Source organism: Ziziphus jujuba, chromosome 5, assembly GCF_031755915.1.
Source record: "Ziziphus jujuba cultivar Dongzao chromosome 5, ASM3175591v1".
Taxonomy (NCBI): Eukaryota; Viridiplantae; Streptophyta; class Magnoliopsida; order Rosales; family Rhamnaceae; genus Ziziphus; species Ziziphus jujuba.
Genome location: NC_083383.1, coordinates 32,837,971 through 32,854,952, shown reverse-complemented (window position 1 = coordinate 32,854,952; position 16,982 = coordinate 32,837,971). Strand labels below are relative to the sequence as shown.

Below are 16,982 nucleotides of genomic sequence, written 5' to 3'. Positions count from 1 at the left end.
GTCCACCAAATGCGATGGGAACGTAGAAAAAAATAAATATTTGCAGAAATTATTATAGTTCATGGAGTATAATAGAATATCTGCTAGAAGATAAGCATTCAAATCCATTATTTAAAAAATTACATATGCATATATATATATATATATATATGGTTGGTCTCTAATTATGACCTTTATTATTAGTTTTTGAATTGTTTTAAAGATTGTAAGTTTAATGATGCTTTGATATTGATATTTCATATAAGTTTAATAAAATATTACAATTTAAAAATAAATAAATGATGTCTAGGATCATTTAAATTCAAACACATTTTTAAATTTTATCGCTTTAAACAATTCAATAGTTGATAAGTAAAATCCTTATTAGAAAACCATATATATGTATATATATTAATTTTTCCATAATGGACATTTATGTTTAAATTATGATACATAACATACATCTTATTAAATATGGTGAGCTGTTTATAGCATTTCTTTCCCATCTCATCTAGTGGGCTTAACAAAATCAGTTGAGGTCAATAATAAACAAACGGTGCCTATTATAGAATTATTGATGTGTATATTTATATTTGTATATTCTTATACTACATTTGATATATAGAGTAATTATTTTTTTAAAAATAAAAATAGTTATTTATGGAAATAAAAAATAATAAAATAAATGATAATTTTTATTTATATATTTGGTAAAAATATTGACTTAAAATTAAAATTTAATATTTATAAATATTTTTTAAAAAAATGTTTAAATTTTGCAAAAATTAATTGAAAATTAAACTTTAAATTTATTTGTATATTTTAATATGTGATAATAAATATAAATTTAAATATAATAATGATATTCAAAACTTTATCCAAATTAAAATATAGAAATAAAAATTTAAAAAATTTTTAAAAATATTATTATTCATTCAAATAAAAATATATATTCTAATGGAATAACTATTACCAAATATAAAAGCTTGTCAAATATAGAAAAAATTAAATTTATAAAATACATATTATATTCTTATATTTACTTCATAAACCAAATATGCTTTTAATATTGTGGACGTGCAAACTTCATAATCAGTTATAGGATGTCCTATCATAATATAATACGCATGCTCAAAGCATCTCCAATAACATTATATTTTACCATTATAATACTAAAATTATAGCATATAAATGTGCCTTTTATCAATTACCCCTAAATATAATTGGTATTTTTTTATAGTGGGTCCCATTATAATAAAAAACTAACATTCACACTATGAAACAAAGTAATTTTTAATTTTTAATTAATAAAATTTAAAGTCTCATTGAAAGCCATTTAATTTAAACCATAAAATTGAAAAGCAACTGTAATTTTACCCATTCAATGAACCTCTGTTCATGAAAAACAACGGTAATTAAATAAAAAATAAAAAATAAAAGCAACAGTATTAATAAAATAAATAATATTGCATTCAATTTTCATATAAATTGAGTAATCACCACAACTGCTTCTTACATTCTCATTCTCATAACCAAAAAAGATGGTTGATGAAAAAAAATGTTGTTAAATAAATAAAATATTGTAGTAAAAAAAGTTTAAAATATAAAAAAAAAAGTAAATAAATTTTAATAGATGATAACAAAAAAGGTGATAGATAAAGATATGATGTATAATTGTGATTAAAATTTAATACAATAACGTGGTTAAATAAAATATATATTGCCAATGCTATTTTTTGACATATGTAATTGGGTAATAAATGCTAACATTTGACAATGATATTAGAATTGACATTTATTATTGAAGAGCTTATACATATGCCTAAATATAGAAATATCAATAAAAAAATAATATTTATCATTAGAAATGCTGTCACTATAGTAGAATTATCATTTTTATAGCATTCATGTGAAAATTATGCCAAATTTGGAGTCATTGTAGATTACAAAATAATTATTAAAACCGCATTGAAACAACAATTAGTTTTTTTAACAATTTAATAAATATTTGGTAAACTGTTATTTCAAAATTATTAAAATTTACAAAATTTAAATTTAAATATTATATATATGTAATAACCAAAATAAACATGAATAATTGTATATATGTATAATATATTAGTATTATATGATTTATCTTTTTAATTATAAAATTGATAACATATATACATATTTTTCTCACTCCAACTTCATTAACATTAAAAAACATATACATATAAAATTATTTAGTTTGTTTATACAAAAATTCTATGAACTTATCCCATCAAATTAAATGTATAGTCTAGCACAAAATACGTTGTAAATATATAAACTCATAAAATTCAAAACAATACAATGTTTGTTTGAAAAACTTGAAAAAAAAAAAAAGAACGAAAGAAAATAAATTTAGTAAAAGCCCAAAAGTTATAAAATGGATAAAAAAAGAATTTAATTGATTATTTAAAAGATATAATAATAAATTTAATTTAAAATCCTGATTATGTTAAAAAAAGAATTTAAAAAATGAGTCTAATTTTTTAAGAGGATAAATTATTATAAAAAATCTAAAATATAAAAATAAAAGTTTAAAAGTAACCCAAACACACACTTACTAATTGAAAATTGAAAACATCATGATGAATTAAGCAAGTGAAAACATTCACATGCAGTAACTTTGAATAACCTTGTGAAAAGTGAAAACCTTTTGAATTTTTTTTTTTCATTTACAAGAATTTATCTTTATTCGGTATTTTAAATCTATTTTTTGTAATTATGGGTGGATGTAAGTAGTATACTAATTAAGCTAATCAAGAAGAAAGTTTTTTTTTTTTTTTTTTTAACCAAATTAGAAGAAGATTCAATTCAACCTGTTTACAAGAAAAAAAATAAAATAGTATATACATCCATCTTTTTCGTTTTTATTTATTTATTTAGTTTTGTGAAATTATATACGTCCGTCCACATCTGTTTTTAGTGCCACATGGTTTTACAAAAACACGTGGGTGGTGGGACCAAAAACATGGGCATTTATCTCTGCCGCTATTGGCTAAGGCACATATATGTTTGCAGTATGCTTTTGTGATGAAATGAAATAATTTCCTCTTTCCATAAAGGACCCCAAAGGTAATGAATTATTATTATTATTATTTTATCCAAAAAAATTATAAAATAATGTAACAAAACCTAAAGAAAATTTAATTAGATTATTTTTTCGCAAAATGATAACTCAATTGGATTATTATAAAACCAAATGAATCATGGTTTTATAATTTATAATTCTATTGGTGGTGGGGGTGGTCAAATAATTTAGTTACATTTTTATATATTTTATTAGTATCAATGATTAATAGCTCCTTTAATTAGAGAAGCAACAGTGGACAGTGTTTCAATTAAAGGTCGCCTCACCTGCCTCAACGAACAAATCACAATGGTTAAATCCTCTCTGTGCAATTCCTTCCTTTCGCCCCTTGTATACCATAACAAATGAATGAAAATCAGAAAGGAAAATAGAGAGAGGGACACACACGCTCACTCTACAATCTACAATCCAGAGAAACTCATGCATAAAAATGAGGCAACCTCCACCAGGCAACAGCTATTGCCAAATTTAGCTAACAACGATTGTCAGATGTTTTGTCCAACGCTAAACCCTCTTTCTCTATCTCTCTGAGAATTGAGAAACAACCCCCCAAATCCTTCATCTTCATCAACTTTTATGGGTGGACAATCAGGGAAATGGATGATACTTGTGGCGACAATATGGATACAGGCTTTCACAGGCACAAACTTCGACTTCTCCTCCTACTCCTCCGACCTCAAATCTGTTCTGGGGATTTCTCAGGTGCAGCTTAACTATCTGTCTATGGCCTCTGATATGGGCAAGGCATTGGGCTGGTGTTCTGGGGTCTCCCTTTTGTATCTTCCCATGTGGGTGGTCATTTTCATTGCTGCCTCCATGGGATTCTTTGGTTATGGCCTCCAATGGCTTGTCATTCGGAAATTCATCTCTTTGCCTTATTTCCTGGTCAGTTCTTTTGTCTCCTTCATTTCACTTGCTTTTTACTTGTTAAATTTACAACTTCATCTATTCTTTGGTTTTATGCCATATATAATTATTAATTTCACTACCGTGATGCATTAATATAGTACGTTAATTTGACGTTTTGGGCTTTTCCTAGTGCTGCAGTCTTATTAATTATGGATTTCTGCGAGGCCTTCCTAATTTTAGTTTAGATTTCCCTTTTTCGTGGGAAAAGCGGTGAAAATTATTAATCATCTTCCTTGGAAAATTAGTGAACCTCTTTTGCCTCTCCACCAAGAACAACCCCAGCCACACACATTAAGTTCATTTTACTTGTATCATTGAGTATCTAATTATCCATCAATTAGTTAATTACAAGAGAAACGTGAGAACACCTATCAATCTGCCAATTTCAAGAGTAGTTATTTTTAGTTGATTTTTTTATCCATCTAACACCAATATATAAATACACCTATATTAATTTATCTTGGTTTTGGAATACAAAACAAATTAGGCTCCAAAACTTACCTACCAAGTACCAAACCAACTCTGACGTAAAGTTAAAGCCAGGAATTAGTTTGGCGAATAGAGATTACTTAACACACTTTTGGTTGCTCCAACCCCAAGTCTGTTCCCATTCACTTGAGAACCCGCTCGTAATCATTCCTCCTCCACTTCATATATATATATATATATAATATACAGAATAAGAATTTTGCAAGGATATTATGTAAAGCACATATAAAGAGCAGAGTTGGTTGATTTTTGGGGCAGGTAGTCATACTGTGCTTGTTGGGAGGTTGCAGCATCTGTTGGTTCAACACAGTTTGCCATGTTCTATGCATCAAAAACTTCCCAACCAGCCTACCACTTGCCCTGTCTCTCAGTGTCAGTTTCAATGGGGTAAGTGCAGCTCTATACACCCTCATTGCCAATGCAATTAACCCAAATGATGATACACTTTACCTCCTTCTGAACGCACTTGTCCCTCTCTTTGCATCTACCCTCACCCTCATCCCCATCCTCCTCCGCCGACTCCCTCTTCAACCAATTAATTCGGCTGATAGCGCCATACACCACGACTCCCTCATTTTTCTTATCCTTTACATTCTAGCTGCTTTCACTGGCGTCTATCTCCTTTTCCTTAATTCCATATCCTCTATTCTGCATAGAGCCCATCTTCTCCTACTTGGTGCTATTATTCTCTTACTTCTACCCTTATGTCTGCCTGTTATTGCATATGCTAGGGAGTGGTCTAGTCCAAGTGTCCATTATACTTCCCGTTTAAAAAACTCCTCCTTTATTGACCCTGAGGCTGATGAGCTTCATAAAGAACTTATTGGAAAGGATACTGCTGCTGCTGCTGCTACTTGCCCTACTACTTACGAAGTACCAGTGATAGAAAAGGAAGGCTGTTTTGGGAAGGTGATCATGGAGAAAGATAGGCTAACTAGTCTGGGCGAGGAGCATCGAGCTGGATTGCTAATCCATCGCCTAGATTTTTGGCTATATTTTGTGTCATATTTTTGTGGAGGGACATTGGGACTGGTTTACAGCAACAATCTTGGGCAGATTTCAGAGTCACTTGGATACACTTCCCATACTAGTTCTCTTGTCATGCTCTACTCCTTGTGCTCCTTCTTTGGGCGTTTACTCTCAGCTGCCCCAGATTTCCTTCATGAGTATGTATTTATCATCAGTGACACCCTTGGTTTGGTCCGTGTATAAAATGTAACATTAACGTGTACATGTATATATGCAGCAAGGTGTATTTTGCAAGGACTGGGTGGCTTGCAGTTGCACTATTGCCAGTACCAATGGCATTGTTTTCGCTGGCTGCATCAGGTAGTGAGGTAGCATTGCATGCAGGCACAGCTCTGATTGGTCTAAGCTCAGGCTTTGTTTTCTCAGCAGCAGTCTCAATCACATCAGAGCTGTTTGGCCCAAACAGCGCTGGGATCAACCACAACATCCTCATCACCAACATTCCAATTGGTTCACTCTTCTATGGTCTTGTTGCTGCGATAGTGTACGATTCCAATGAAGGCAGTAGTGGTCTAGACCAGAGCTTATTGAAGGAAGCAACGGTTTGCATTGGCAGAAAATGCTATTGGCAGACGTTTATGTGGTGGGGGTGTTTTTCGCTCTTGGGGTTAGGTTCCAGTTTCTTGCTATTCATACGAACCAGGCCAGCTTATGATCGGTCTGAGAGGAATAACCGGTGTGTGCCACCACCATCCTCCTCTGACAACCAAATTTTATTATGTACATCTTGAAGTTGAAACTATAATGTGTTATCAAAACCATTGATACACAGTGAAAGAGATGTGTCAATTTGTTCCTCTCCTCCCGAGTACCGTCATGGAAACATATATACAAGGTAACGAACGAACGGATAAGAGATTAGTTATCTTATTAACTCTTCATACAAACCATCTACGTATTGCAAAAACTAGTTGGTTAAGATGTCAGATCGAAAACAAGCCTATGACTTGTGATTATGATGAAACTAAAAAGTAAAACGAATTGTGAATTCTCTGACTTCAATTTCTGAAGATTCTGGATATTCCTATTGAAAAGCCAAGACAACGTAAAGAGGATGATATAATGCTTATTTAGTTGGTAATTATTCAAGCTTTTTCTGCTGAACTCACAAACATTATCAATTTACCATTTGATGACTCCCACCTTAATTAAATGGCTTGAAATCTTTTAATTTTATAAAAGATAAAAAATGTATGGGACAAGGAGAAAGAGAAAGAGATCGAAGTTAAGAATATGTTGCGTATATATATGTATGTAAGAACATGTATTTTAAAAATAAAAAAAACTCATGTATCCGGTGTAGTTTATTTTATATTCGCACATACTGTCCCCTTCCTGATTATTACACGCACATTCATTGCGTTTTTATTTGCGTAAAGTACTAGTCCACATTAAGGACATGTGACATTAAGCAAGGCATGAGGGTGTCTGTATAATTTTCTTTAGTAATTAATGGAAACATATACATTTTGGTAATTTTTTTTTTTTTTATTTGAAAAGTTTTTGGTAAAAGGATTTTTGTTGTGGTAGAAAGTTTTTTTTTTTTTTTTTTTAAAAAAATTAATAATAATTATAATAGATAACAATGTATGGTATAAAAGTAATTTACGTTTTGGTGTTGTAGGGGGGTCTTATTTAAGAAAGTAGAAGAAGTAGTTGAGTGAGTACAAAGGAAGCGAGGAAGCAGCGAGTCTCAGAGCAGAGCAGAGCAGAGCAGCATGAACAAAACTGAAAGAAACGTACGAGTTGATGGAGAAGAAGAAGATTGTGGAAGAGGGGATGAAGAATTTTGGCCCCTTTCAGAAAAGAAGCCCTTTTTCAATGTTATTATGAGCAAGTCGCATGTGAAACCCATTTGTATTTTGGTAATTTTTTTAATCTTTAATTTCCTTTTAATTTAATTTGATTGTTACTAGATATGACCATGTTTAAAGAAACTGATTGTATTTTTTTTTTTTTAAATAATAATAATTTATAATTGCAAATATTAGGCATTACCTTTGAGAATTCATTCGAAGCTTCCCTGCGAAACAACAATCCCGACACTTCTGAAGTATCGGGGGAAGACCTGGAAGGCGACCTACCATGGAGGAAACCACCATTCTCCGTCTCCGAAAAGACTAGACAGCAACTCCTGGAGACAATTTGTGAGCGACAACGATTTGAAGGTCGGAGATGGCTGCGTTTTCCAGCTTCTTCACAGTAGCTCTTCCAAGCTCGTCTTTAGGGTTCAAATTCTCAGAGGCGATATTCCTTCTGCGTTCCTCCGAAGGACCAGCGGTGAGACTGCTCACACTCCTATCCTCCTCCTTGACTGACTGACTTGAGTCCAATTCCAATTCCAATTCCAATTAATAGAATAGCCCCTTTTATGTTTTCATTAATTCGTTGTCTTCTAAATTTAATAAAACTATTTTTTACTCTTTATCACTATCTTATTGGCCGAAATTTATGTTCTTAAACCAAACATCAACTCGTTTGGCTTAAAATTTAGGATGTTTATGTGCTTTGGGATTATATACGATCTGGGAAAGCAAAACTGTAAACCATTTGTGCCGCATATATGATGTATCACAAGCAATGGGGATAATATTCAAGAATGGAAATTATTGTTCGTGGTGATGATAGCAGAATGATTATTGAAATGTGGATTTTTAAAAGCAGCATTATTAATCCATCTGCTGCAAAAGCTTGTGCTGTTCGAAAGCTTTTAAAATTGCAAGAGATAATGGATGGAAAAATATTCAGATTGAAGGTGACGCTTTGCAGATTATTTCTGCTATTGATTCCAGAGAGTCATTGGTCCGTTGGGAGAGTAAAGGATACATTGAAGAGGCAAGAACTTTTGAATTTTTTTTTTTTTTTTTTAACAATTGCTCATTAGAATGTGTGATTAGACAGGCTAATGGTGCGGCTTATGCGCTGTGTAAATGGGTTTCTATGGAGAATCATTTTGGCCAAGTTAATGTTATTGCGATCCCTGCATATTTGAAGTGTGCTTTGGCTAAAGATTTTTCGTGGGGTGTGGGTTAGTTGTTTTTTCTTGTTGCTTATCCAGCCAAAAAATAAAAAAATAAAAAAAAAAGGTAAAAAATAAAAAAATCCTATTACTGTTTACCCAAAACCGAAATTAATTGCATTAATTCAGCATATGATGCAAGCATAAGTGAATTGTCCAATGCAACAGAAACAGTCTTAAATCCAGCTCTACTCCATAAACAATGGTTAAAAGGTTGTCTTTTTCCTGTTGATTAACAAAGTTGAGCAGGTGGTAATGCCAATTCCATTACAAGGTACAAATGGCCTGAAGCTGGAGGCATCGATTTGCAATTGATATACCTATAAAATATATATATAAATTAAATAATAACCTTTTTCTTGTTATATTAAAACTTCCTAACGCTACTTAACAGCCACCAGGCAACGTGAAAGCAATTTTATTTCAAAACATAGTAGCTAGCACATACATTATCTTCAATGAGCATTATAAAGGCAAGTATTTATATTAAAAAAAGGAAAAAAGTTCAGAAGGCTGATATCTTCGAAAGGCTTACAACATATAAGTGCACAAGAGGATGAGAAGGGACATTCAGTTTTTCATCCATTGGCCAAGGCGTTGTACAAAAATAATTCCTCCCAGCCACCAAAAAAAAAAAAAAAAAATGTAATTCATTGTATCTGCGAATTCATTCTAAGTCTTAAGTCGACTTTATGAAATAAACGTTATTTTGATAGGGAAGATTAAAAAAAAAAAAAAAAAAGGGTCTATAATTTATATTATTATTATTATTATTTTCCAAGAGTAATATACCCTCAAATATGTGAATTTTTTTTAAGATATAGCTTATTTCTTTTTTTATTTTTATTTTTTTATAATAGTGAGGTCAAAATTTAAAAAAATTGGGTAAACTATCTGCTATCTCTCTCTCTCTCTCTCTCTCCTTCTTTTTGTTTTTTTTTTTTTTTTGTTCTGTTAAAAAATAAGAGTATAAGGAAGTAATTATATTAAATGGATGAAGATGGTGTTAGTAAGGTTTGATGTAATAATTTCCCAAGTGTATTTTTGCTTTTATTTTCGTTTTATAATTTTATTAATTAGAAACAACTAAAGAGTTATTGATGTAAATATTATTAATAAACTAGTAAAAGTATTCGTAACTAATATTATATTTGACAATATTTCAAATGGGTGGTGAGAGTTGACTGTTGAGATAAGAGAAAATTTAGATTAATAAATAAAAAGAGCTCTCTGTAATTACTTTCAAATTTATTATTGTTATTTTAATGTAAAGAAAAGTTGAATAAAGAATAAATGAAAATAAAAGCGATTAATTTGAAATTTAAAAACTATGGGGTTTATAGGAAGAGCCACCAAAACATGAATTTTATATGTATACTGTTTATCAGTTGCTGCATCGGAGAAGGTGAAACCGGCCACGAAGAGAAAAGAGAAAGGAGACTTGTGGTGAGGTGCCGGCAAAAAGTGTAAGCAGGAGAAGTGGGAATAGGAATAGGAATAGGAATAAGAAGGGTATTTTGTTTTATGGTATGAAAATGGCGGCGAGGCAAATGGAAGAGATACAGAGGAAACTGGGGATGCTGAATTATCCAAGAGCCAATGCTCCTGCTCAGTCCCTCCTCTTCGCTGGCATGGAGCGCTACTCCCTTCTCGAATGGCTCTTCTTCCGGTTTTTCTTTATTTTTTCTTCGATTTCCCTTTCTTTTTCTTTATTTTTTCTTCTATTTCCCTTTCTTTTTCTTCTTCTCGTTCTTCTTCTTTTCTAACTTTGAACGTACCAATCCTAATACCAATTGCAATTTGCCTTTTCTTTCACAGCTTATTGGGTGACAAATCCCCCTTCTCCCAACAAACTCTTCAAGGAGACACCATGGATCGCGACGAAGAGACTGCTCGTATTCAGTGTAATTACCCTTTTCCCTCTATTTTTTTTTATTTTTTTATTTTTTTATTTTTTTATTTTTCCAACCAAGAAAAAAAAAAAAAAAAAAACAAAAAAAATATGAAATTTCTTTATTATAATATATCATATAATTCCTTTCGCAGATTTGGCAGAGATCGCCAAGTTTCTGGGTATAACAACCAGTGTGGACACTGAAGCCATTCAAGTCGGTTTGTGGCTTCTTATGACATTTTCTTACTTATTAGTTGGACTTCCATCCAGTTTTCTAACTTATTAATTCAGGGACGAGGGAGCTATGAAGATCGCACCGAAATGCTTCGTCTCATTGTAGATCTTGTGGAGGCCAGCATCTATGCTGATAATCCTGATTGGAGGTTGTCACCCGCTCTTACACACTTGCTTTTTTTATGCTCATACCCTAAGGTTTGTTTTTTATTTATTTTTTATATTTGTGATTTCTGCAGTGTTGATGAGCAGGTAACAAAGGACATACAACTAATTGATTCCATTGCTGAGAAGCAAGCTCAAATTTTCTCCGAAGACTGCAAGTTGTTCCCTGCTGATGTTCAGATTCAATCCATATACCCATTGTAAGAATGTCTTTTTTTCCCCTCTCTAATTGGACCCTTTCAACACCCCCCCACACACACCCCCCAATAAATTTGTTTTCTCATTGGAGGCATAAATCTTATATGCTAACCAAACCTAAGGATCTACTGGCCTTCCCTTATAAACCATATATGCGTCAGACTCCCTCTGTTATAGGATTGTTATGCAAATTCCATGTGTGTGTGTGTGTGTAAAGATAATCAAATAGAAAAGATTTTGTGTTGAACAAGTTGGATAGCAAAATGTTTGCTTCGGTTTCTTAAAGAGGAAATACTAAAAGAGATAAGTTGGACTAATATGTGGAGGACATTTCAGTGGATTATGTTATGTTGTTATTAAATGCTCAGTTGCATTGAGTGTATCAACTCAATTTCAAGTTAATTCATCAGATATAGTAAGATTCAATTCCTTTAATCCACGTAGATTTGCAGGCATGATGTTTCTGAGCTAGAGACCAAGCTTGCAGAACAATCAAAGATACTCTTAAATCTTCAACAAAAGGTTGATGATTTGGCATCAAAGGTTACTCCTTGTCTCTTATTATAGTTTGTGTTTATCATCAATTTTATTTCGGAGCAGGCCTCCTGCGCTGAGGAGCTAAACCTAATTTCTGCATGAAATTCACTACATTAATTAACTTCTTAACTTTTCTTGGTTATTTAAAGTTGGTCGGTTCCTATTTAACCTTAATATTCTTTGCTTGTCTTTTCATTTAGCATGCATACAACCCAGATGAGGAGTATATGGATGTGGAATCCCAATTGCGGGCACACTTGGAGTCGTTCCTTGAAACTGCAAGATCATTCAACATGATTTATACTAAGGTCTTTGTTTAGCCTTTTCTTTCATTTCGATTTGGTTTTGGATTAATTGTTGCTCCCTATTTGTCTATGTTCTACCTGTGCCATTATGCTTTCAGTGTGTTGGTTTTGATGCTTTTTTGTAGATACAACTTTTTCACTATAAAGTTGTTCACTTATCTCCTTTTATGATGATCCTTACTGTTCCACCTGTTCCTTTAATTGAAAAGTAATACTTGTACCTTTAGGTGAGAATGTTGTCATATCTTTTGATTTCAGGAATAGTAAGTGCCCTGTTTTTGGGTTTGGTTGGGGGTTTGAGATTCGAAAGGGAGGGGTGGCATAGGGAAATGTATATATGTTTATAGATATGTTTTACTCCTTCTGAAAAACCATTATATTTTTAGGAAATTCGTCCATGGACACACATGATGGAGGTACCCCAGCTTCATGGGTTTGGGCCAGCTGCCAATCGCTTGTTGGAGGCCTACAAGATGCTTTTGAAGGTATCCTGTCACACATTTATATATGTATATATAGATGTTTAATACATTACATGAGAAATATTTTATGATCTTTCAATCCCTAAACTTTCTTAAGGTTAGCTAAAAATTGCAGGCAATTCATTAGATATGTCAATTAATATGAAAATTTTCTATGACTGGAAAGTTAAAAAACATTTGCATTTAGAGTGAGAACATTTACATTTCAGGTTTTTGTATTACTGGATTGTTTTGTCTGTACATGTATGTGTGAGAAAAGACAGAATTGTGGAGGGTTTCTCTTCATGTCTTCCCAAGTATGAGACCCGCCCTTGTTCAACCCCAAACCTTCCATTTCTCTATATTAGTATCTTATTTTGGCTTGAAATTTATGAAAGTACTTGGTACAATACTGTGGAATGGCCAGTTGCCAGACCTTTATTTGAATAATTTATATATTTTGCTTGGCACTTGGATGCTTAAAAGTACTCAGTTGTTTCACATCCCATTTTCGTTGATGTTTATTCTTTTATACTATTGCTTGAATAGCTATATTGAAAGAAAATAATAATGACATTTCTTCTGTCTGCGTTGATTGCAGTTCTTAGGGAACTTGAGAAATCTTAGAGATTCACATGCAGCTCTTGCTGTTGGATCATCTGAAACAATTGCTGGTGAGCCCTCATCTGTGACCAGAATAATCTCGGAATGTGAATCTGCCTTGACATTCTTAAATCGTGACCTTGGAATTCTTTCGGCGTCCATTGCTCGTGAGCAGGATGAAGAGGTAAATTTAAGATAAAATTGTCACAAGTGGTGGAAAGAGTATTATTACTTTTCATCTGGAAATTTATTGGAAATCACAATCTCATGTTTCTGTATAATGAATAACTTGAATGGCTTATGTGAGGGTAGTAAGTGTTTGGCAATGTAGTGTGGTGTTTTGTTGTGGATGTAAAACAGTGCATGTAACGCTGGACTTCAGAATTTTGCATTGGATATGGATCAACTGGAGGAACTCAGAATCCTTGCTGACGTCTAAGAAACTTACTTTTAATATATATATATATATATATATATTTTATTTGCTTCCTTCTAAGAAAATTGAGATGCTATTTATCATTATGAATGATGAGCTGCACTGATGCCACTTCAAAGCATCTCCAATGAATTTGTGTTAAATTTTTTTTGCCACGTCAGAAAGATGTTAAAAAAAAATCTCCAATTCATATGTCTATCTAAATATCATTTAAGTTGATGTTTTTAAATTGATGTGGCAAGGAAAAAAAAAAAAAAAAAGTAAAAAACACTGAAAGTGACTCTCTACTTTTGGAGAATCCGTTAGTTATGTTGAAATTTTCTAAAAATAAAATTTTACTTAAAAAGTTACTTTAAAAAAAGAAAAAGAAAATAGAATAATAAATTATCTAACTAGTTAACAGTCAAATAATTTTTGTTCGTCACTAGACCAATTTTAAAATTAACAGTATATTTATAAAAACTATTTATAGTTATTAATAAATGAAATCTTTTATATTATATGAGCGTCAATCTATATTCAGATTTTTTTATGGACTTTTTATATATAAAAGACTAAGAAAATTCAATTGCAATCCAAAATGGTAAACTACATTTATAAGGAAAATTCAATTGCAATCCAAAATGGTAAACTACATTTATAAGCATCTAAGGTACAATTTGATTGATTTTTTGTAAGGTCAAAATGCATTTTAATTATAAAATGGAAGAAATTTTGAACTTTTAAAACGTAACATAAGAATAATGGATGAAAATCCGGTTGACCTCATGTAAGATCGAATTAATTAGATAAATCATAATCAATTATGAAAGAGATTAATACTGATTTGAAATCCATCAATTAGAGTCTCTTATTGCTTAATTTTTTAATAAAATTTGTCACTGCTATATAATTATTGTTTTATTGTTTTATTTATTTAGTTTTTTTTTTTAAAAAAAAAACTATTGTTTGCAAGGCGAACTTAAACAAGACATTATTTCTTAATATTTTTTGCTAATCTAAAGAAAAACATTATAACGATGGTGGGACGATGATATGTACTAACAATTGGATACAAAATGAAATGAAATATATTACTCAATATTTACTTATATACCATAATTGTTTAGTAATTTGATATCTCTTTGCAAGTTTTTTCCTTTTCAAACCTTTTAATATGGAATTTATATTTACATATATGCGGGATTCTCAGCTTGCATTACAAGCTAATTCGGAAAAATTAATTAGCGGGCAAGCCAATTGTGCAATGATTGTAATTTCCAAATCTAACTAATAAACCAATTGAAATTAAATGAAAATATAAATTTCAGCATCCACCTTGTTATTGCTATATATGTTTTGTTCATGCGTGGCTGTGCGTCTACCTATTAATTGATTAACCATATATATATATATATATATATATTTGAAATAAATTAATTACCATATTTGGTTCAATTTAAAAATTTTCATGCATTAATATTCATGCTATCCTGTTATCCCTTATCAAATAATTAACGTATGTAATCGAAATCTCAAATCTGGCTTTCCAAGCTCGTAAATGACCTGTATCTTACTGTTGAGAGCGTTTACTTTTTGAACCAATTGAGTTTAATTTTCACGTACTCACTCTCATATATAATATTCACGTAAAAATAGCTCCCAATTCACAATCATGTGGACCCACATGTTTTTGTGAGTTGGGATTAATTCTCGTGTACTAGAAATTAGTGAGTCTTTATTGTTTACGTCCATAATTATATATGCATGTAGACATGTATATTTGTTTGTTTAAGTCAACCGAAGATCTTATATGTACCGAAGGATCACTGAAAATCGTCAGCATATACAATAAGGAAACAAACGTCATACTCTGGCAAAAAATCAGCGCCATACAAATTTCCATAGTAGTCGGATAATTAGCTATATAGCTATTGTACAGAAAATATAGTCTATTAATTGTGGAGATCATAAAAATTTTTAAGCTGCATCAATTAATTAATTGAAAGTCTGTGCCTATATATATGTATATCCTCTGCACTAATACATTATTATTTCCCAACATCTAGTGAATATATAGTGAATTATTATAGTACGTAGGTAGAGTATCTGATTGTGATCGATGGCAACCTTGTTGTTGTACCGGGGGTGTGTGTTGCTGTTGTTGTTTATTAATGTTTGTGTGTCAAACACAAAAATATTGATGTCAAAAGCAGAAGAAGAAGCTGTGGAGGGGTTCAGTGTGGAGCTAATCCACCGTGACTCCCCCAAGTCTCCATTCTACGACCCCTCCCTGACTCCCGCACAGCGCATCAGCAATGCGGCTCGGCGCTCCGCAGACCGAGCGAAGCGGCTGGTGAAGCGGCCGAATGCAGCGGAAGGCAATATAGTGGCCAACGGCGGAGAATATCTGTTGGAGTATTGGCTTGGCACTCCAAAAGTCAAAATCTTAGGGATTGCGGACACCGGCAGCGATCTGATATGGACGCAGTGCACCCCCTGCAGTGAGTGTTACAACCAAACCGCCCCTCTTTTCGACCCTTCCAAATCCACTTCCTTCAACCAGCTTCCCTGCGGCTCCGACTCCTGCGTCGCCGTGCAGGGAACCTCCTGCGGTGATAATTCGCACTGTCAGTACCAGGCCCGCTACGGCGATGGTTCCTTCACCAACGGAGACGTGGCCACCGAGACTCTGACTCTGGGCTCCACCACAGAATCCCCCGTGGCCCTCCGCAATGCAACCATCGGCTGCGGCCACAACAACGACGGCACTTTCGACGAGCGCGGCTCAGGAATCGTGGGTCTTGGGGGAGGATTTGCGTCCCTCATCACCCAACTGGGGCCCTCCATCGGCGGGAAATTCTCCTACTGCTTGCTTCCTTTATCCAACACGGAGGAGTCCAGCAAGTTGAATTTCGGAAGCAATGCCGTGGTTTCAGGATCGGGTGCGGTTTCTACACCCTTGGTTGATGGCGAGACGGACACTTTTTACTTCCTAACTCTGGAAGCCGTGAGCGTGGGGAACAACAGGATTGAGTTCAGTAGTGCAGGGCAGCAGGTGGGTGGCAACATTATTATCGATTCTGGGACGACTCTCACCCTTCTGCCAACGGACTTTTACTCCCGCGTGGAAGATGCGGTGGTAGAGGCTGTCAGCGCTGCGGAGCGCATAGGCAGCCCTGTATCTGGGCTGAGTCTCTGCTATGCTGCCAGTTCCCCTGCGGCACTCCAAGCTCCCCCTTTGACAGTGCATTTCGATGGTGCCGACGTCAAGTTGAGTGCCAATAACACATTTGTTCTGGCCTCCGATAATGAGGTTTGCTTTACGTTCGCTTCTTCCCAGAATTTGGCTATCTATGGCAACTTGGCTCAGATGGACTTCCTTGTTGGCTATGATCGTCAGGCCAAGACGGTGTCCTTTAAGCCTACCAACTGTGCCAACCAGTAGACGGACAGACCCACCGACGTCTTTTATCATTATCTCATCTTCTTGCTTTAATATTTATAATTTGTTCTTGTTTAATTTACATATACATACATACATATATATATATATATATATATATTATTATTATTGTATTTGCTTTTCCTCTTATATCATGTTGATGTGGCCGGCCGAACTAGGTC

The 16,982-nt window shown here is 33.3% G+C and overlaps 3 protein-coding genes across 4 annotated transcripts; all 3 read left to right on the top strand.

Moving 5' to 3' along the window:
- Positions 1–3,327: 3,327 nt before the first annotated feature.
- Positions 3,328–6,394, top strand: LOC107428969 (protein NUCLEAR FUSION DEFECTIVE 4). Of its 2 annotated transcripts, none has more exons than XM_016039580.4 (3): positions 3,328–3,982; positions 4,754–5,661; positions 5,742–6,394. In XM_016039580.4, exons 1-3 carry the CDS (start codon positions 3,674–3,676, stop codon positions 6,253–6,255), a joined length of 1,731 nt encoding a protein of 576 aa, XP_015895066.1. In that variant the 5' UTR covers positions 3,328–3,673; the 3' UTR covers positions 6,256–6,394. The 2 variants fall into 2 exon arrangements, with proteins under 2 accessions (XP_015895066.1, XP_060673448.1); XM_060817465.1 differs by having other exon boundaries at positions 3,808–3,982; positions 4,758–5,661.
- A 3,475-nt stretch (positions 6,395–9,869) lies between these two features.
- On the top strand, positions 9,870–13,372 carry LOC107429035 (AUGMIN subunit 7). The gene is made up of 9 exons (XM_016039665.4): positions 9,870–10,212; positions 10,362–10,447; positions 10,590–10,651; positions 10,729–10,820; positions 10,911–11,036; positions 11,487–11,577; positions 11,772–11,879; positions 12,263–12,361; positions 12,939–13,372. The coding sequence occupies exons 1-9, from the start codon at positions 10,073–10,075 to the stop codon at positions 13,137–13,139; spliced, it is 1,005 nt and encodes a 334-aa protein (XP_015895151.1). The 5' UTR covers positions 9,870–10,072; the 3' UTR covers positions 13,140–13,372.
- A 1,881-nt stretch (positions 13,373–15,253) lies between these two features.
- LOC107428774 (aspartic proteinase CDR1) lies at positions 15,254–16,913 on the top strand. The gene has a single exon (XM_016039366.4). The coding sequence runs from the start codon at positions 15,478–15,480 to the stop codon at positions 16,801–16,803; it is 1,326 nt and encodes a 441-aa protein (XP_015894852.3). The 5' UTR covers positions 15,254–15,477; the 3' UTR covers positions 16,804–16,913.
- Positions 16,914–16,982: the final 69 nt, after the last annotated feature.

Bases quoted from the DNA above. Each gene is read 5' to 3' on its own strand.
- LOC107429035 (XM_016039665.4), top strand. From the start codon at position 10,073: ATGAAAATGGCGGCGAGGCAAATGGAAGAGATACAGAGGAAACTGGGG. The intron at 10,821-10,910 runs GTTGTCACCCGC...TGATTTCTGCAG, and splicing joins GCTGATAATCCTGATTGGAG to TGTTGATGAGCAGGTAACAA. The intron at 11,880-12,262 runs GTCTTTGTTTAG...TTATATTTTTAG, and splicing joins TCAACATGATTTATACTAAG to GAAATTCGTCCATGGACACA.
- LOC107428774 (XM_016039366.4), top strand. From the start codon at position 15,478: ATGGCAACCTTGTTGTTGTACCGGGGGTGTGTGTTGCTGTTGTTGTTT.
- LOC107428969 (XM_016039580.4), top strand. From the start codon at position 3,674: ATGGGTGGACAATCAGGGAAATGGATGATACTTGTGGCGACAATATGG. The intron at 3,983-4,753 runs GTCAGTTCTTTT...TTTTTGGGGCAG, and splicing joins TCTCTTTGCCTTATTTCCTG to GTAGTCATACTGTGCTTGTT. The intron at 5,662-5,741 runs GTATGTATTTAT...GTATATATGCAG, and splicing joins GCCCCAGATTTCCTTCATGA to CAAGGTGTATTTTGCAAGGA.